We start from the raw sequence: 21,225 nt of genomic DNA on the forward strand, positions 1-21,225 counted from the left end.
AGGCAATTGGTTAAATCCATCAAGAACATCATCTTTGAGTCAGACCTGTCTATCATTCAGATACATTATGACATCTTTCGGTTTATAGTGGATCATTGAGAAGGATGTGATTGAGATTTTAAGTCAGAAGGGGTTGGGGGTGTGTGTCTGTCCATGTGTATGCTGTGCTAACTTTTCTTAGAACCCTGGAAAAGTAACCAATGTGTTTTTAAACTTGTGTTTGCCAATCTTGAGCCTTCAAGAATAAAGCAGGCAAGACATCCAATACTGGGCAATGGATTCCTTTTTATGGTTTTCCCCTAAATCAGTACCTATACAGATGTCCTTTTTTTGTATTACTCTCTGTAGATGTTTTCTTGACCAACTTAACTTTCCAGGATGTCTGACGTTTAGGCTGCCTAATTTAGGTACAAGATACAACAAGTAATAGAAGCCCCATTTGTAAAATTAGGGATTGACGTTCTTCTGGAGACTGCTTTGGTAAGATGCTGCAGGCACAGAAGAGACCTTGACATTTTGCCAGGGCAGCTGTAGTTCTATAGGTACGCTCTGTATTTTAATAAGAAAAATGTAGCTTTCCCAAATATTATGTAATGCCCTCTACTCGCACCCACCCCATGGGAGTGCCACTGTAATTGCTTAATTGCTAACAAATTGCACAACAATATTGTTTCTTCAGAGATCACTTGAAGACAATATATATCCCATGCTACGTGAGCATTCATTCCTTTATCAGTAGTTGCAGAAGATGAAAAGGAAAGTGAATGTTTGTGAATTGGGTGTGAACTGGCAAAATTCATATTTGTTAGTCAGTTGTTTCAGATTTTTTGCAACACTGTTCTAAATCAGTTGCCATTCAGAAATGAAGTGCCAGATATTCATCAGTGGTAGTGAAGACCTGGACATCAATAGTTATGGAAAAGTCAGTCAACTTTCCTTGGAAATGACACAGCTCAATACTACTAGATATGTTGGCTACCCCTTTATCCATGCAGGAGAAAAGGACAGCCCATCAGATTGCTTGTATTGGTATCCTTCAATAATGTGACTCTAATGTGGAATAAATAAATTATGGTTTGTGTTGTTCACATATTGTGCCTTTTTACATTCTTAAAATGTTAACAACATAGTTTGTGAATACACCCAGCCATACCCATCTGACCAAAATTCCAGGAGCTTTGCCAGGCTTTTGATTCTGATTTGACAGCTGGTGCATTATGAAGGAACACCTTGTTCATCATTTAATGCTTCCCTGAAATGCACAGAAATACCATAATCAACCCACATTGGGTCATGCAAAAGAAGGGGTTGTGTTTGGTTAAATCAAATCATTTCATATGTGGCTTAAATATTTTGAGTACCATTCTGAGTTGAATGTGAGAGTTTGTCTGTTTCTCTTATAGGCGGTTAAATACATTGAATAAATGTGCAACAATGAAAGTGGAAATAAATCGGCAAAGGAAGCGGGTATGTCTCCAAATTAAATGAAATTTTCTCCTCTTAAAAATCAAGCTTTATAATATCCAAAGCACTGGCATATGACAATATGCTCTGTCAAGAAATTAAATGCTTCTACTTGAGTAGTCTGTATAACAGTATCTGGTGTTAGATCCCTGTGTTTCTGTGACTCCAGCTGACTATTCTGTATGTGTGCAGCCCTCTTTAGATGCCTTTGGTAGGTTCCCTGCTATCCTGGGGGAAAATTCCAAATTGCTCCAGGTTAGTCAGTACTTCATTTCTTGAATGTGAGGGATGATCTAGGGACAATCTGGAATTTTCCTGTGTGAAGAAAGAGCAGGATCTCCCTAACCCTGTCCTTCTCAGGACTACATAGTGGAGTGTATTTAAAGCAGCTTGGTGTGAGGAAGATAATCCAGCAAGTACCTCTTTGTCAAAGTACACGTTGTACAGGGTTGGGCTCAAAGGTGTGGGGGGAGGAGGGATTTGATGCTATCTGACGTCATGTGGTTCCTGGTTTTTAAGTGATAGTAATTGTTTTATATCATGTTTTGAGGCTGTATTTTATATCATTGTTGTTCTGAGCCCCTCGGGGAGGGCGGTTTATAAATCCAAACAAACAAACAAACAATCAAACAAACAAATATGTCTTTGAGTTCTTGGGACAGGGTTCCCTTTTTGGACCAATTAGAAAGGAGTATCTATTCAAAGTTTCTGCCAGTGGAGGTTTTAACAGTAAACGTTTATGATCCTGGAGTGTTTATGCATGGCCTCTAAATGGTGTTGGGTGCAAAGAGGGAGGAAAGGTGTCATTCTGGGAAAATTATTCATTAATTCCCCACTGGTTGACTGGCAACCCAGATGGATGAGGAAAGTGTGACATCTCTGTGCTCATTCTCTCTTTCTCCCTTGCCCCCAATTTTGGACACTGTGCCTTGCTCTGTGTTTTACTTCAAACTCAAAAACTTCAAACTCAGAAAGCATATGTCTGTTCCTCCCATAAAACATAAGGATCCACGCATAACAGCCAATAAAGACAGGGTTGTTGAGAATAGAGGAGTGTTTGAGAGTTCTGTGTTTTTCAAGTGTGTCAAGCATTTTTGAACCTTTTCTCATTAGTACTATGTGAGCCCATACTTTGAGCAATTAAATTGAGTTGGGAACTATCTGCTTCATGTATAGTATCTGCATACCATGTTGTGCCAATACTAACAGCATGTAAAACAAAATGAGGTGGCAGAATCCTGAGGTGTATACTGGTACCCAGTTCAAACTTCATGTGAAGAATCAAATTTTACAACTCTTCTTTAAGGAAAAAACTACTTGCAAGCAGAAAACAGAACAACAGGAAGTTAGTCAAGCTACAGCTGCTCTCCCTTCCCCAGTTGCCAACTTTCTACGCGGGATATTTTATTTGCATAAGGAAGCATTCAAATATAGCATTCCTTACTTGCCGAAGTTGTGCTCAGGATCTGACCACCTTATTTTTCTATATGCCCTCTTTAGATGCCTTTGGTAGGTTCCCTGCTATCCTGGGGGAAAATTCCAAATTGCTCCAGGTTAGTCAGTACTTCATTTCTTGAATGTGAGGGATGATCTAGGGACAATCTGGAATTTTCCTGTGTGAAGAAAGAGCAGGATCTCCCTAACCCTGTCCTTCTCAGGACTACATAGTGGAGTGTCCTACATAGTCAGACTTGATTCATATTCTGCTGTTACAGGTCTGCTTGTGGGCTGCACAAAAAGCCCTGGACCATGCTCTCCAAACTAGCTTTAACCCAGGTTAATGGCTCTTCTTCCACAGTCCAGCGCTGCATGCTTTTCCCTGTTGGTGTAGGGAAAAGTGCAGTCCCTAAGCCACTGAAATAATGTAAGAACCAACCTTGAGTATAATTCTGGAGTGTCCATTTTGATTTTATTGAACAGTCTTGAACCAAGATGAAGCCAGCTTAGAACAGTTATTGGCATATGGTTTGCGGTAGTTTACAGATCTACTTTTAATCGGAGCAGTGTAATTGTTGAGCATAAGTGAGAAAGTAATTTATTTATCTAAATGTCCTTCTTGGTTACAGGGTGTATTATCAATCAATTTTCCATTTGCAAGGCTGTTGATCAGGCAGATTATACTAGTTTGAATGTTTTTTTTAATCCAAATTTCTTAATTTGGTAAATTTTGTTAAAATCTATTATATTTCCTTACAATAGTTGGGCTTCAAAGAGGGTATTTATGTGTGTACTTTCTGGTATTGACCTTTCATTTTTCTATGGAATTCTACTCTTGTGGGTGTGGTTTTCAAGACCATAAGGTGGAGAGGGGTGCTCCTGGAATTGGGGGAAACATAAACTACTGTTATTGATTTAACATTCATAATTACATTTTAAACATTTTTCTTTTCTTTCAGAGTGATGAATCTGAAGAGGATGAACCCTGTGCACTAAGTAACAAATGGGCTTATGAAAAGTGTTCTCAGAGATGGTCTCGTCTTGATAGTTTAGAAGGTTTTGGAGCTTCAGTTGCTGACAGTTTGAGGCTTAAGAGTATTGGCACTGGGGACATAGCCTTTTCTGACCACGGGGAGAGAAACGATGAGTCTTCAGTTCACAGCACTAGCAGTGGTGATAGTGATTTAATCAGCTTTCCAAAGACTTTTGAAGAAGTGGAGACTAGCAGGAGTTCGTCCACGTGTTCCTCAAATAAATGGACCTCTCCTGACTCTACCTTCAGTTGCTCTTCGTCTCCTGGTGAAACCTTGAATATAATCAGTGAGGACAAGCTTTTGAATAAACCATCCAGCAAAAAGGGAAGGAGCTTCCTAAAGAAGATAGAGAAGCTGCGCATACAGAGCAGCAGTCTAAAGAGAGAACCCAATTCAAAGACCAAACCCATTATCAGTGAGCCTGTTCTCTTAGAGGGATTAACTGAAGAAAAGCTGAGAAACCTCAATTGTGTGAATATTAATGATGTGTCCAACAGCCAGGTGATTCCGTCCTCTTCTTACTCACCGCAGACCTGCAGTAGCAGCAGCCAGTCTGAAAACAGCAGCACTGTGAGCACCCCAAGCCCCATTATCAAAGCCAGAAGGCACAGTAACAGAGGAGGGACATATGCAGAGGGCTCCAATGCTAGCAAGCTTTCGGTGTGGAACAGCCTCTCTGACCATAACTTGAAAAATGAGATACATTTGCATGAAAACAAAGTATTTCAAGTACCACAAGGCCACAAACCTGGGACATTCCCCAAAGCACTGACTTGTAGCCTTTTGTCTCCGCTTGACAACACTGCTGTGAACTGGAGAACTGGGAGTTTTCATGGCTGTCGGAGAAATAGGGTTCACATGGATTCTCAAGACTCTGAAACACCACCTGGCTCTCTTTCATTGATAGATAACAGACTGAGCATATATGACAACGTACCTGGTATTCCTGTCCATATTAACAAAATGGATGCACCAGAGACTGGAGATGACGATGTTTTTACAGAACTGGACAATGTTATGGAGCATGTTAATGGACTCAGGAAGTTGGTTAGTCAGTGGTCAGAAAAATTCTCTGATGATGGGGACTGGGACTCTGCCAGTCACTCCAATCAGTCCACCTCTCCGTGTCCATCGTCCCCTAAGGTTATCCATCTTGAGATTAAAAAGCATTTAGAGGAGAAATTGGCCCAACCATCTGTCACTGATGGGGAAGACAGCTGCAAGAGTACCAGTGAGCATGGTCTTGCAGAACTGGCATATGTAACAGAGTCAAGGATTGGATTGACACCAGCACATTCCATCAGGTAGCTTGCATATCTCTTGTTAATAAGAATCAAGAAATAAAATACCTCAAAGCTGCTGTAGGATGGCAACAAGGAGCCAAGAATTTAGGTCAGCTTGGCATCCTTACAGCCCAATTTGGGGGGGCGGGGATTGACTTTTGGAACTGGAATGGTGTTTTGCTGGCATGTTTGCCCACTCTGCTGACATGTGCCACACCAGCTGGGAGGCACAAGAACATAAGAATAAGCCTACTGGATCAGACCAGAGTCCATCTAGTTCAGCACTCTGCTACTCGCTGTGGCCCACCAGGTGCCTTTGGGAGCTCACATGCAGGATGTGAAAGCAATGGCCTGCTGCTGCTGCTGCTGCTCCTGAGCACCTGGTCTGCTAAGGCATTTGTAATCTCAGGTCAAGGAGGATCAAGATTGGTAGCCATAGATCGACTTCTCCCCCATAAATCTGTCCAACCCCCTTTTAAAGCTATCCAGGTTAGTGGCCATCACCACCTCCTGTGGCAGCATATTCCAAACACCAATTACACGTTGCGTGAAGAAATGTTTCCTTTTATTAGTCCTAATTCTTCCCCCTAGCATTTTCGGTGTATGCACCCTGGTTCTAGTATTGTGAGAAAGAGAGAAAAATGTCTCTCTGTCAACATTTTCTACCCCATGCATAATTTTGTAGACTTCAATCATATCCCTCCTCAGACGTCTCCTCTCCAACTAAAGAGTCCCAAACACTGCAGCCTCTCCTCATAAGGAAGATGCTCCAATCCCTGAATCATCCTCGTTGCCCTTCTCTGCACTTTTTCTATCTCTTCGATATCCTTTTTGAGATGTGGCGACCAGAACTGAACACAGTACTCCAAGTGCAGTCACACCACTGCTTTACATAAGGGCATGACAATCTTTGCAGGGCAGGTGCCCACCCGCCAAGCACAGCTAGGATTTTTCCCGAGGGTGGAGCTGAGTTTAGTCAACTTCAACCTGGATTTTGATCTGGGAATGCCCCTGGCGCAAGCCTCAGACTCTTTTTAGCCCTATGGAGGGCATTCAGATGGCTGAGGATTCTCCATTTTGTTCTGCCTTCCTGTGCCACCTGGAAGCCCTCTGGAGGTGGCATAGTAGAACTGCAGCAGAGTCATCCCCAGCCACCCTGAACTCTGGATCAGGTTTCCCATGACATTACCTAAGGATAAACAGTCCCTGTTCACATCTGCAGTGTGTGGATTATGATAATGATTTACCTTTATATGTAATTATTAATAATGTATAAGGAAAATGATTTCAGCAGTTAACATGGCTATTACATATTCTTCATGTTTGAATATTGGGTACAATCCGATATATGAAGCAGTTTGGCTGAGATGAACAGCATGTGGCTGATGTTACAAAGGACAGAAGTATTTAGCAGCTTTATCTTCCTAGGGATTGTTTTCATTTGTCTAGCATTTGAATCAGAAAGTTAGACCTTGTTTTGTGAAGTTTTCAGTACATTTTTGGCTCAATTTAAAATGGGTTAATTGGTCTGACTCAAAACAGTGCAGTAAAAGCTCAGTTCATGTAATTGGTACTGTTGGGAATAATTTAACTGTGAGCAGAAGTGCCTTCAGATTTTGATGCTTGGTTTTCAAAGTATTATACTGATTTAGGAGTTAGCATCAACTCAGAAGCAATCATCCATGAGTTCTGTAGTGTTACAAAAAGATAATTGTTTGGGATAAAGAACATTAGCACCAACCATATTCAAACTTCTTTTTCCAGACCAGTGGGAAGATGGTCTACTGAAGAAGGCATGACTTTGGAAAATCTTTCTGTACAGATTGATAGCCAGTCAGCAGCCCAACTAAACCGAATACAGAAACTTGCTTTGTTAAAACTGACTTCTTTAATGGACAGATACACTCCTTCCAGCAAGCAGGGATGGAACTGGTAGGTTAAAATGGAAAGCATAATCTTTTTTCTGAAGTGAAGCAGTCAGTTAGCTAAGATCTTATATTGGAAATTAGATATTATTTTTAATCAGAATGCTCTACTGGCTTTCTCCCAAACCATATTCTGTTCCTGAGCATATCTGTTGGGTTTCAGTTGTAGAATTCCCTCAAGGTAAATGTGCCAGTTCTTTATTTACTTGGCCAGGGCTTTGAAGCTGAGGTCAAGCGGCTAAGGGTAAACAAACTAAAACTTAATATAGACAAGACAAAGCTGCAGTGGGTTGAAATTACTGCAAGCTGCCTTGAACTGTGACAAGAGGTGGAATATAAATATTTTAATAAATACATAAGCAGCAGAGTGCATGGATGGTATTGATTTGAAAGAGAGTTTAACTAAGACCTGTTGGATATGCTCTTGGACCTGGACTTGTTAATGTGTAAGCAGGTCAGTGAAGTTTTTAATAGGGGCACCTTCATTCAATCACAAGTTGTCCACCAATTTAGACTCTGCTGACCAAGTCTTGCTGATCTACCCTGCAGTTATCTCCAGATTGGACTACTTGTAACACACTTTGTGCAGGGCTGCTTTTGAAAATATCCCAGAAGCTTCAAATTTGGAAGCAAGATCACGCTCTGGGGTCAGTTTCTGAGAACATACAACTCAAACACACCAGTTATCTGTTTGCTTCTGTGTTCAATTCAACTGTTATTTATTTACTTCTGGGTTCAATTCAAATGTTACTTTAGTAGGCCTTCATGCCCCAGGCCCTCACTGTTGCTGAACTGTATCTCCCATTATACTCACGTGTACCAGGTACATTATGCAGCCATTCTCCATATGGTGTTTTCAGCATGGTGTTTTCTCTTACGATTGCCCATGTAGCAACAGTTAGGTCACAGGTATTTTCTGTGATTGCTCCAGTCTTCTGGAATAGGCTAGCAGATTAGATGCAGATGGTTGCTGCATTTTGGGAAGAAAATAGTTTTATTTCAGAGAGCATTTGGTAGGAGATAATTTGTTGTCATAGATTTGGTTTTTTCTGTGTTTTAAAAATCTTGCTATGATCTTTCTGTGTCTGGAAATTGTTGTTGCATTGAGTCTAGGGAGAAAAGGTGGACCATAAATGTAGATATACTAACTTGCTTGCAAAAATGAGGTTTGCAACAACTTTGACAATTTTTTAGCAGAGGACTGAATTTATTGCTTGAAGCCTCATGCCAGTGATGTAGATTCACAACCATCTAGAGATTGGGATTTTTAAATTTGTGAGGTGTTTCAGACATTAATTAATTAGTTTATTTATATGATACTGAAAAGTGATTATTTGAGAATGAAGAATGAAGTAATTTCTTTAAAAGGTCTCTTCTATCAACAAAATGCCTCTGCAGGCAAATAGAATAGGTCCTGTAATAGCTCCTTTTTGTTTTGAACTAGTTGTCCTCTTCTGTACATTTTGAAGTTTTGTAATGACTGAAGACTTTAATTGCAACCAGTGGCGACTTCCTAATGACCAGTTTCAGTTTCTGAATTCTTCATAAGCCACATTAATTACATTGTATTTTCAGGACTGTTCCAAAATTCATTAGAAAAATAAAAGCCCCTGATTATAAGGACAAAAATGTATTTGGAGTACCACTATTGTTAAATGTCCAGAGGACAAGTCATCCACTTCCAAGGAGCATACTCCAAGCCATGGACTTCTTAAAAGACAATTTTCTTGACCAGGTACAGCTTAGCTTGTGGGATGAGTGGGTTGTTCTTTTTCTAGTCTGTAATTAAAAATAGGATGTGGGATATAGTCTTGATACTGGCACTGTCCTTTCTCATGCCTTCATGTTCTGTGATGTCCCTCTCTTTGGCCATTGTTGTGTCTCCCTCACGCCTATTTACTGTATATACTTTTATCAGCTTCGTTTGCTAATTTATTTTTAGTCATAGGAGGATGGCAAAGGCCATGCCCGTTCACATTGCACTCGCGAGGTTTTACCGCTCTGTAATTTCAAAAGATGGTTTTTGCACAAACCAATTACAAGTAACCCCATAGTAACACCTGAGCAGCTTCATTGTTCCAGAAAAATCTGAATCCACTCTCCCAGTGGGCGGAAAGGCATGTGTGTTAGAACTGTACAAAAATTACTGCAGAGGGTAAAAGGGGACAGAGTCAGTAGGAGTGTTGCTGTGAATACAGTCTGGAAATGAGTCAATCTATTCATGCTCACTGCTCAGTATCTGCATTCTTACGTGATAACTTGCTTCAGTAAAGCAGTCATCACAGTTCAAGCACCACAGACAGAACTTTCCTAACACCTCATACCCTGTACTTTTCAGTAGAGGTGTCTCACATATTAAAGCTGTAGGCTCTAAAGGGAGGGGAAAGGATAACAGAAGGTGTGTGCATGAGTCAGTCCTGAGAACTCTACATAGTGCATATCATGATGAAAAAATGGGATCTTTATCTTTCTGTTTTCACTTCCATAGGTTGGCCTTTTCAGAAAATCTGGTGTTAAATCTAGGATCCTCACCTTACGTGAAATGAATGAAAATGAGCCACACAATGTAACTTATGAGGGACAGTCAGCATTTGATGTGGCAGATATGGTGAAACAGTATTTCCGAGATCTTCCAGAACCTATATTCACCAGCAAGCTCTGTGAATCCTTCCTTCACATCTACCAATGTATGTAGTAGCGACCCTGACCCTAACCTATTTTAAGCTAAGATGGTACAAGTGATTGATTGCCTTACCACTCATCATTCTGCTTTGGTATAATTGAAATAAATTTATTAATGCATTTAAGGAACAGATTAAGAAATGGAAGACTAAGTATAGGTAGGATGATATTCTTTCTGAATATTTGAAATGTGTTTTGATGCTTTTAATAAATTTTAGGCATAGAACTTTTGTTGGTAATTTTATGGTGGCTTCAGGAGAGCTAAGCTATTCTTGTGTGCCACTAAGTTTTCTTGATTTGTGCACCTATCATAAGGATAATTGCATGGAAATTTGATTTAAGTAGGTGGTGTTCCACTGAAATAAGACATGTCAATTCGTAGACAAAATGATTATACTTTCTCTTCATAGTGTATCATGTCTGTCTTTCTCTCTCTCTCTAGATGTGCCAAAAGATCAGCAATTTTGTGCTGCCCAGGCTGCTACTATTCTGCTTCCAGATGAAAACCGTGAAGCTTTGAAAATTCTGCTCTTCTTTCTCAGGGATGTAGTAGCTTTTGTTGAAGAAAACCAAATGACACCAACCAATCTTGCTGTCTGCCTTGCACCATCTTTGTTTCACCTTAATACCCTGAGAAGAGAAAGTTCCTCATCATCCAGGTATTTTTGCTTAAGGAAGACCTCCATGGAATTGTGCTGTTATTTAAGAAGAAAAATACAATGTCCTTTTAACATTAACTTATCAGTCAACATTCGCAGAATGTGAATATGATGTTGTGCTGCTACTTCGTTCCAGTGAAGTCCCTCCTTTCATTCTGTATAGCCAGTTGTCTTGTCAGTTTTGGCCATGTCCAGGTGCAGATCATATGCCTATGAAACTTAGAATGTAGTTCCTTTTTTGTGTCAGTTTCACATTCTGACTATGTGATGGTGCTTCCTTACCTTCTTGTCTTAAGGCTAAACCAGAGCTTGATATCCACAGTTAATTCTGTGCCAAAATGTATAGTGAATGGTTGGAAGAGAAAATGTCTTGCCCTATGGCAAGAGTGGCCATTTAATATGATCTTGATTTTATATCATGATGATAATCTTTAGGTCTTCACACTAGTGATGTTTGAGACAACAATATTTGACAGCTCTTATTATTATTGTTAGGGTTAGAACAGGGGTTTGCAACCCGTGGCTCCAGAGCCGCATGCTCTTTCGTCCTTGTACTGCGGCTCCCTCTGGCCTCTGGCCTCTGCTGAGGAGCCCACTGGCCATGGAGGCAGAGAAGCTCTTCCTCAGGGCTTCGGTACCAAGCGGAGAAGACAGGCGGTCGTGGCTCCTACTCTACAATGGCAGGAGACAGTCCCTCCTGCCCAAACCCCAGTGGCAACGGCAGCTGATCTGCTCCGAGCTGTTCACTCCCCCACCCCCAATATCCAAATGGTGACTGACAGCTCAAGCCTCGCCTCCTATCCACCTTAATTGTCCTCCATTGGTCCCTAACACACAAGGGTCCACCTGCTTTTTAGCCTCTCTTTCAGAAACACTGATGTAATTCTCACACCAGCTCTATGGAAACAGAGACATGGCGACGTGGAGCTTTCTAGGTAACAAAGGTGTTCATTCGCCTTTTTGCCGCTGCCTGGAAAGGGACTTTTAAAATTGGAAGTACAAGTACCAGAATGTACAGAGGAGATAGTGAGGAGAATTAGAAAATAGGGGCGGCGCAATAGATCGAGGGAGGGAGGGAAATCGAGCAAAGTAGAGCTTATAGGAGGCATAGGAGGAGCTCATGCCTGTGCCAAAAAGCCCCAGTTGCACATTTTTCCCCAACAGGCGAAGGTGGCGATTGAGGCGGAAGGGGGTGGGGCTTTTTGCCTGTTAAGGGTTAGTCTGATATGGGCCGAGAAGACTGGTGGAGCCGGCTTGGTCAGGGCCAATTGCAAGGAACGGTGGAAGTGACAGCAGATATGTAGTTCCCACTACTGAGCCATCTGTTATAAAAGGGGTCCCTTTTGCACCGCCTGTTTCGCGCATTTGATGTTATATGTTATAACGTCATGATGATGTTATAACATGATGTTATAATGTCATGATGTTATAACGTTATAACGTCATAACATCACATCATTTCATAACATCATATAACAAAAGCAAGAATAATCATAACGTATTATAACATCATGATGACGTTATAACGTCATGATGTTATACCATCATAACATATAACGGAAGCAACAATAATAATAATGTCATCATGACGCTATAACGTCATGATGTAACGTGATGATGTTATAACATCATGATGACATTATAACATCATCATGACAACTGGAAGTTTGTGCACCACATCATAGGGTGAGATGAGAAAATGTTACGATAGAGGAACATTAATCATTTAGGAGCTGCATTGGGAAGTGGAGTAAAAATTCCAAACAAAGTTGCAGATAGTTACTTTAGAAATGTACATATGTCAAAGATCTGAGGGCGTGGTCATAGAAATGGGAAAATATGGGTGTTGGAAAGGGGGAACTCTTTCATTTTTTTGTCTGTGGCAGACTAATTATGTTTCGGGAGGATATGTTGTTCCTTAAAAGAGAAGCTTTGGTGAAAATTGACATCTGATAGCTAAATCTTTGATGGGGTGAAGAGAGGTAAAACGTGAGGAATGCGTTTTGAAAACGCATTTGGACTATAAAACAAGTCCTGTGATGCTCAGCATTCCACAGGGAGAGATAAATCAACAACTGAGTTGATGACAGCGCTGTCAGTCATCGTGAGTGAGTGAAACATTGTCAGAGCCAGGAATGTATTGGAAGAATTGATAGTTTCAGTTGCAAAGAATAATCTTTGGAAAAAGCAAGCTGTTTGGAAGCAGGGCTGTACATTCACATTTAAAAACACTGCATACAGTTAGTTTTAAAAGGCTTGCTCTATTGTTTTAACTGCAAGGTTGCTTTGAACCTTAAGGATTAGATAAGAGGCTGCTAATATTTCATTTTCAGCATTGAGACTTCAAAGGGACCTAATCTAACTGCTCCGGCTTCAAGGATTAAAGTCAAGTATCTTTATCTAGCAATCTGTGTTTAAAAATGGTCAGAAAGAATGTTCCAAGATAAAGTTGCTAGAGATGACTGCCAGGCCCTTTGCAGGCATATGCATGGCATGATGCCACAAATAAGCTTAAAATATGAATTTGCAACACTTTAGGAGGGGGCATTGAAAGTGTTTGAGTAATACTATTGGTTTTGTCCTCTTGCTTTCTGGGATAGCTTTTAAACAAATACTTCTGGCGACAGGGAAATCAGTGAGAGTTGTTTGTTAATTCAACTGAAATTCAAATGACTGTGCTAAGCCAGATTTGATTTCATTAGGAGTTGACTCAACAAGTAGCCCATAGACTGAATTCGTCAGGGTGGATTGAAGGCTTTTGCGTGCAGTGTGGACCATGATTCTTTTTGTGAGAAGAAATGCAGAGTATGGGTGAACATTTACCCCTGTAGAATTTTGCACCTCCCAGGGTCTTGTTGAAATGATTGTTACCTGAGTGCCAGTTCCTTTAAAAACATATTTTTGGTGAAAGCAAGCTGTAACTTTTGCCTTGGTCTGGATAGCCGCAGGCTAGCCAGGTCTTGTCAGATCCCAGGAGCTAAGCATGGTCGGCTCTGATCCCAGCAAGCATTTGGGTGGGAGGCCTCCAAAGAATAGCAGGGTCATGCTGTGGAGGCAGGTTATGGCAAACCACCTCTGAATGTCTCTTGCCTTGAAATCCCTACAGGATTGCTATAAATCAACTGTGACTTGATGGCACATGCAGACACAGAAGCTGTAACTTGTAGGTGCAAACGTCACTGGTATGATACATGTGAACTGACCAGCACTCTGCTGAAATCATTTTCAGTGGGATGTCATGCTGTGTTGAAATGCTGCATGGGTAGTAAGGGCTATTTCAGGAGGCAAGTTGTGCTGCATTCCTTATAACTTTTTTTCCCAGTTCTCAATGAAGTGGTTATAAATTGTCAAGGCAAAAAGCTTTCAGAAGATTTCCATTAACAGAAGGAGCAGATTTGGCAGATTTCCAATGTCTCTCTGCAGACCTTTGTCTCCTCCTCCATCATTTTGTTCTTGAAGGGTCTCCTTTCCTCCAGAACTAGCATTTTGGAGGGTATTTGGATCTGCAGCAGGAGAGAGGAGACACACAAAAGGCTCTCTGCTGGAGGGAAGACTTCTGTCTGAGGAAATGTTTTGTGGAATCGAAGCCGATGAAATAGACCTTTTCTCCAGTGTCTGGTTTTGTTTGTGGAAGGAATTTTTTTGAGGAAGCATCTATGCTATGATCCGAAAGGTATAGACTAGACACATCTAAGCCTTTGACATTGCTTGAACTGACTATCCTTTAAAATTCTTTTATAATAGTCTATCCTTTACAATCTCTATCCTTAGATCCAGCCAAAGAAAACATAGCACCGGGAGACCTGACCAGAGAGATCTCAGTGAGAATTTAGCTGCAACACAAGGCCTGGCTCACATGATAATAGAGTGCCACAGACTCTTTCAGGTAGGTTATTGTGATCTGTGGGAGCCACTGCCCCCCTCATTTGCAGCATTTATTATTCCTGATTTCAACTGCCAAGTATAAATCCTACATCAACTCATAAAACACTATTAGCTACAACCGATTCTTGTTACTGATTATTCCAACTTCCTGTAGCCAATATGGTTACTACACACAACATTTTAGTTGGGTAAGGGAATTAGAGGTGAACTGGAATCAAGCTCAGGCAGAGACATAGCTGGGCCATACTGCGCGAGGTGGGTACTCTGCGTTTTCCGACACACACCCCCCCCCCCCCCGTTTAGCCTGAAAGTGCAGGCTGGAAAAATCGGCCTGTTCACTTGAGGCTCAAAACGACCTGGTGGGAACTACACTTCCCATGAGACCTTGGGGCTTGCAAGGTCTCCTGGGAAGTGTAGTTCCCACCAGTTTGTTTTCAGCCTCAAGTGAACAGGCCGCTTTTCCAGCCTGCACTTTCAGGCTGAACTAAGGTAAGTGTGGCGGGGTGGGGGAGCTGCAAGGGACGGTGGCGATTTTCTGGGGGTCCCAGGCATACACCAGTGCAATTCGCACCCCCCCTCCTGGTAGCTTCACCTCTGGGCTCAGGGGAGGGATTCAGGATTCTCTCTTATATCTCTCTAATCCTAAACCCAGTATGTTGAAAGTAGGGAAGATCTCATTTAAAGCAGGATATAAGGGGTGCTTGTTGTCCTCCCTCCAACAACCTTATTTGTGGCAGTCAATAAATGTATGGAGAAAGGTTGTTAGTTGGAGCTTGATCTTAATCCAGGCATGGTGGAGGAGAGCTTGGCTATTTCCTGCCTTCCTGCCTACTAATGGTCCCATTACTAGCTTTGGCTAGAGTGGGCGTCTCTGTGCTGGAGTTGGGCCCAGGCACATTAGAGGGGTGCATAGCTCCCTCAATGATAGTTGGGAAATGGAAGGTGGCTTTCAGTTAATGATGGTACAGAATATGGTGATCTTCTGAAATAGTTTTGCTCTGCTAGTTGAGACCTGGCTTGCAGAAGTCATCAGGTTGGAACAGGACTTTTTTGGTTCACACTCCAAGCTCCCAGACAAAAATACGAAATGGCTTACTGGGCAATGGTAGTCTTGTTATTCTTTATATAATATGAGGACATTTGTAGCTTAAGTAGCTTAAGTAGATTGTTTAATTGTAGCGTGATTGCAGTGGGTTTTTCTTCTGCTCACCCACTTTGTGTAAGGTGATGCTTTTAAATTGCCTGGTTTTGCCTAGCCTCTAGGTTTGTTTGTTTTTTCTTTCCAAAACTGATTCCTTCTTGACTAAATTCCAAATGACTCATCCCCTCTTGTTTGAGGATACAGCATCCGTGATAAACATATGACAAAAGGAGTTGCCCTTTCCAGGATGATTGAACACTTCCTTTTTGACATGAAGGAAATCCAAGCTTTCCACCCTGCATACATATGAGCAGACTGTGGACTTAGTTATACCAGTTCAGTTGGATTTGCAGACTTGCTGGCATTTCTTCTTCCTCCCAAAAGTTGATTTGTGTGGAAATTTGACCTGCTGGTATGCTGGTTACAGTGAAGAATGTTTGGCATTTGGGCCTTCTGACCATTCCTCTTGGCAGCATTTGAACATATATCAGCTGGTGCCAGGATACTCTTCCATCTGGCATTGAATCAGCTTGTGGAAAAGTCTAGCCTCCTGGGGGAGGCAGAGATGGGCTGTTGTGTATGAGGCAGCATGGTGGCTTTTAATCAAGGGTCATGTTCCAGTAATTCCTGTCTCCTCCCTTGGATTTGGCTTTCACTCCTCTCTCTGCATATCCATAGAATATAAGGATAAAAAGAGCCAACAAGAGAGGGAGTGGGAGGGGATAGAGAAGGATGCAAAGCACTAGGTTAGGAGGGAAGAGGCCTTCTGGTACTGAGGTGAATGTTGTCTTGGAAAGAATGAGAACAGATGGTTCAGTTTTTATGCCTTTCATGTAGAGTGTTGGACACTCTGTAAATGATAAAAGCAGACTTAAAGAAATGTTATGATTGGCATCACATGTGCCCCCAGTTCCAATATTTTAAAGTTAGTGTTTTGGATTTTTAAGCCATTCTAATTCTTCCACCTTTTAAGCGTTTGTCCATGTACCTCTGTTGGTGTGGCTGTTTCCTTGCCGTCCAGATACATCTGTATATATAATTCTCAATATGTCCAAACCTGTGGGTATTTAAATATAGAGACTGGAGCCATGAAGAGCTATGACAGAGATTTTTCTACAGTCCAAAAAAAATCTCAGATTTGCAGAAAAACATGAAATCTTTTACAAATTGTATGGGGAAGTTTAATCTCCTCCCCCATGTTAGAAACAGCAACTATAGCTTTAGGACAGCGTTTCCCAAACTTTTCTTTCCACAGCCCAGTTATTTTAATACCTCTCCTCCGTGACCCACTAAAATTTTTATGGCCTATTACTAAAATTAAAAAAAAATTGAATGTCACCCTGCCATGCTTTTGCCCTTGCTGGCTTGGCAGGGGCGAGCCCAGCCCTGAGCAGGGCTTCATCTGCACACGGTGGCATCAGGGAGGCCTGGGATGCTGCTTCCGCCCCCACTTCCCTCAGCTGCAGCTCCATACCCGGCTCTTTTCTGGATGGTCGGCTGCCTGGGGAGGAGCCCGAAAGCTGCTGTATCGTACCAGCTGGTCTGGCTCCAGGGGGGTGGTTTCTCCAAGCAAGGACGGGGTGGGCCCAGACCTGAACATTAGGTGACCCAGCATTTTGCTTTCGTGACCAGTGCCGGCTCACGACACACCATTTGGGAAATTCATGCCCTTGCAGTGACCTTTGTGAGGGTTGCAACCACAACAGTGTTGCCAGCCTTGGTTTCTGTCAATAAAAGCTGGGAAGGGCAGAACACTTTTTAGGGTAGTTTTGGCTTTTTGAGGACAGACTCAACAGGGCCAGTACTGGCAGCAAACACCAGCTGATTTTTGTAATTTCCCCAAGACTGTCTAGTTGCTACTGTTCAACAGCAGTCACCCCACAAATAGCCAGTGGGGTGTAATGGTTCAGTTCACACTGGGATCTGGGAGACCTAGGTTCAGCGGGTCTGCTTTGTAAGCAAACTGGGTGATGTTGGACTAGTCACACATTCTCATCCTGACCTACCTCACAGGATTGTTGTTAGAGTAAACTGGATGAGAATAATATGATGTAAGCTGCTTTGGTCTTTATTGTGCAGAAAGGTAGGATATAAATGAAGTCAGTTACTAGCTGAAGGTGAGAAGCAGGTAAAATGTAGATTGGTGAGTGGGAAGGAACATAAGAAAGAGCCTGCTGGATCAGACCAGAGTCCATCTAGTCCAGCACACTGCTACTCGCAGTGGTCCACCAGATACCGTTAGGAGCTCACGGGCAGGATGTGAAAGCAAGGGCCTGTGGATATTGCTGCTGCTCCCAAGCACCTGGTCTGCTAAGACATTTGCAATCTGAGATCAAGGAGGATCAAGATTGGTAGCCATAGATTGACTTCTCCTCCATAAATCTGTCCAAGCCCCTTTTAAAGCTATCCAGGTTAGTGGCCATCACCACCTCCTGTGGCAGTATATTCCAAACACCAATCACATGTTGTGTAAAGAAATGTTTCCTTTTATTAGTCCTAATTCTTCCCCCCAGCATTTTTAATGAATGCCCCCTGGTTCTAGTATTGTGAGAAAGAGAGAAAAATTTCTTTCTGTCAACATTTTCTACCCCATGCATAATGTTATAGACTTCAATCATATCCCCCCTCAGACGTCTCCTCTCCAAACTAAAGAGTCCCAAACGCTTCAGCCTCTCCTCATAAGGAAGGTGCTCCAGTCCCTCAATCATCCTCATTGCCCTTCTCTGCACTTTTTCTATCTCTTCGATATCCTTTTTGAGATTTGAAGGAAGTAGAAAAATATGAGAATATGGGGGCTTTCCTGGAGAAAGGAAAGAGGAAATAGTGTGGGAAGAAGGGATGCAGGAGAAAATGAAGTCCCTCCCTTAAGTCCTTCTAGGTCAGTGGTGGTGAACTTTTAGCACTCCAGATGTTATGGACTACAATTCCCATCAGCCCCTGCCAGCATGGCCAATTCTACACAACTGGACCAGCTGAAGATGTGTGTGTGGGGGAGTGTTTAAATAAATTGGCTGGTGGGTGAGAAGGAGAGACAGAAACAGGCTGTGAGGGCTTTTAAGAAAGGGAAATGACATCTAGTGGGAGGGGGGAAAAGAAGCCCCCTGCATGTCCTTCTGGGTTCCCCACTTGTTGCCTATACTTCTGTACATTTCATTATGGTGGTAGGAAGCACCTGTAGGAAACACATTGTTCTTTACTTCTTATTCCAGTACCTCTGCTATAGCCTTCAACATTAAACAGCTATCCCAATCTTCAGCATTGTCTGTGGAAACTGATGCTCTCAGGATACATGCCACAAAGAATGGTCTCTTCAGATTCTGAAGTTAGCAATTTTGAAATTTTCTTGGATGGGGAGTGCCACAAATGTGTAAACAGCTTTTTGCTCCTTGGAGAAATTGTGAAGCATAAGTATAGCAAATAAAAATATTTGTATATTGAATACCCATGTTGTGTGAGCTGTGCATGCCATACATGTGTAAAGATTATTGCTACCTACAATAGTCAGTCACTGAGCAACCTGCACTTTTTACAGATACCTGACTATTGCTTTGATGAGGCTGATGAAGATTTCCATAATCTAAACATCTCAACTGAAACGAATCAGAACATCCTAATAAACCATTCTAGCACAGTGATCTCCCTGGAACACTCCATGCAGGATTTGCTCCGAGATGCCAAGGAGAAATTCAAGAATTGGGTTGTTTGTTCCATCATAGAAGGTGTAGACTCTGGTTATAAAAAGGTAACTCTGGCATGTGTAGATAAATGAAGCTGACATTAGATGTTAAAGAATGGAAGTAGGTAGAATATCAGACTAAGATCTGGGAGACCGAGGTCCGAATTCCAACTGTGCCATGAAAGGTTGTTGGGTGACTCCAGCCTAGTCACGTACTCAGCCCAAAATACCTCACAGGATTGTTGTGTGTATAAAATGGAGGGGACAACAATGTTACCTGATTTGGGTCCTCATGTAGAAGTATGGGGCATAATTGAAGTAAATAAAATTAAATTGGATGTTCTATGAAATTGACTTGACAGTTACCTCTGGTAGTATCTTTCTCCGTCTCAAAATATATAGCCTTTCTCTATGTGAGAAGTGGCCTATTCATCCATTAAAAGACAATGTTAGGATGGCAGTTTTACTGTTACCAGTGCTAAGAACTCATTAGGGTGCTGTGATATGACATTACTGAACGAGAGAAGGAACAATGTTGAGCCCAAAATGAGTGATTGGAGCATCATGGTTTCCAGCTATATGTAGCTACACAGCTAGCACATAATCTGTGACTCAGTAGCTTTAACTCAGCACAGATGATCTCAGTGTACTTACAGTGTACATTGACTTACTGTATGGGGAGAGCAATCCCAAGCCTTCTGACACCTCCTCTGCATGATTGCTGAGTTGTCTGCATGATATGAACACATGGAAGAATTGCCTTCACGTATGCCCCCTGCCCACAGTCAGCAATTGTTTCCCATAGACTTCCATTATATGTTGTCTGCACAGGGCCTCTGTAAACTTGAGAAACAGCACAACATTCTCTTTCAGTGCCTAACAATTAATCTGTCTTCTAAGGTGGAAGATAACTCTTATCTCCGTTTATGGAGAGCCTCTGTTGAAATCGATGCCACCCCTAAAGCAGTTCTACACCGTGTTCTGATGGAACAGCACTTGTGGGATCCAAGTCTTCAGCATTCAAAGATTCTAGAGGTCTTGGATGATGATACAGACATCTACCATTACACAACAGAGAGCATGCCTCCACTTCCTCCCCGAGACCACGTGATTCTAAGGTAAAGCTCTCATTTTTTGCTGTTTGCTGCTGTGATGGTGTGGAGTAGGGGCAGAGTTAATAAGGATCATTAACACCCCCCCCGCCCCCCCCCGGATTAATCCTAAACAATCTCATCTTGTCCCTGTCCTATTGTTAATTTTGTGTGTGCGTGTGGCAACACTGTATCCCTAAGCAGACTGAGCTTTCTGAAGTAATACAGGAGTTCTAAAGCTTTCTAAAGGAGTAAATCATGCAGCCAAATGTTAGTTCTGCTGCAAATTGAGATAACTTGTCACAGTGCTCCTTGGGCACCGAGTAAACATTGTAAATGGAGAAAGTATGGCCTTTGTGACTGGGTAACTTGATAGATCATCTTTATCATTTAGAAATTCCGTGGTATCAACTTGTTGTACTAATTAGGACCTTTAGTCAGCTGATAGCAAATGAACAGTGTATATGATTTTGGTCTGTATTAATTTTCAGGACTTGGCGAACTGATCCCCAAAGTGGGACTTGTGTGTTAGCAGCTACCTCAACAGACAGTCAAGGTGCTAAAGTGAACGGGATCCTAGCTAAGGTCTTACTGTGTCAGTATCTTATAGAAACAGTTGGCTCCCATAAATCCAAAGTGACACACATCTGTCGAATAGATAAAAGGTACCTGTTTTCCTTTTTCATTTGACCCACATAATATTTAAATTTGATAACATGCTACACTGAAATTTTCAAGGGAAAGGGGTTACATCCAAAAAGTCTAATACTCAAATGCAAACATCAGTATTGTGGTTCTGGTTGGGGCCAACTACTTGACCAGTCACGTTCAAATTACTTTAACTTAATAAACTGTGACTGTTTCTTCTATATGTTGCTATTCTATTTCTGCATGAATAGGAAATATGATTGCAGAGCAATTTATAAAGTGTGTTCCAGGACTATGGCC

At 41.8% G+C, this 21,225-nt stretch overlaps 1 protein-coding gene across 3 annotated transcripts in view; it reads left to right on the forward strand.

Annotated features, from left to right (window-relative positions):
- LOC125428235 (rho GTPase-activating protein 7-like) overlaps positions 1-21,225 on the forward strand; it is a 109,929-nt gene that overhangs the window by 84,525 nt on the left and 4,179 nt on the right. For all 3 annotated transcript variants that reach the window (XM_048487998.1, XM_048488001.1, XM_048488000.1), the window contains 10 exons: positions 1,404-1,467; positions 3,861-5,239; positions 6,983-7,150; positions 8,719-8,878; positions 9,632-9,830; positions 10,268-10,484; positions 14,256-14,370; positions 19,043-19,252; positions 20,087-20,304; positions 20,769-20,942. In XM_048487998.1, the coding sequence (XP_048343955.1) occupies positions 1,404-1,467; positions 3,861-5,239; positions 6,983-7,150; positions 8,719-8,878; positions 9,632-9,830; positions 10,268-10,484; positions 14,256-14,370; positions 19,043-19,252; positions 20,087-20,304; positions 20,769-20,942 (2,904 nt within the window). The remainder of the gene's footprint in view (positions 1-1,403; positions 1,468-3,860; positions 5,240-6,982; positions 7,151-8,718; positions 8,879-9,631; positions 9,831-10,267; positions 10,485-14,255; positions 14,371-19,042; positions 19,253-20,086; positions 20,305-20,768; positions 20,943-21,225) is intronic.

The sequence above is a fragment of the Sphaerodactylus townsendi genome, linkage group LG03 (genome assembly GCF_021028975.2).
Source record: "Sphaerodactylus townsendi isolate TG3544 linkage group LG03, MPM_Stown_v2.3, whole genome shotgun sequence".
Lineage (NCBI taxonomy): Eukaryota > Metazoa > Chordata > Lepidosauria > Squamata > Sphaerodactylidae > Sphaerodactylus > Sphaerodactylus townsendi.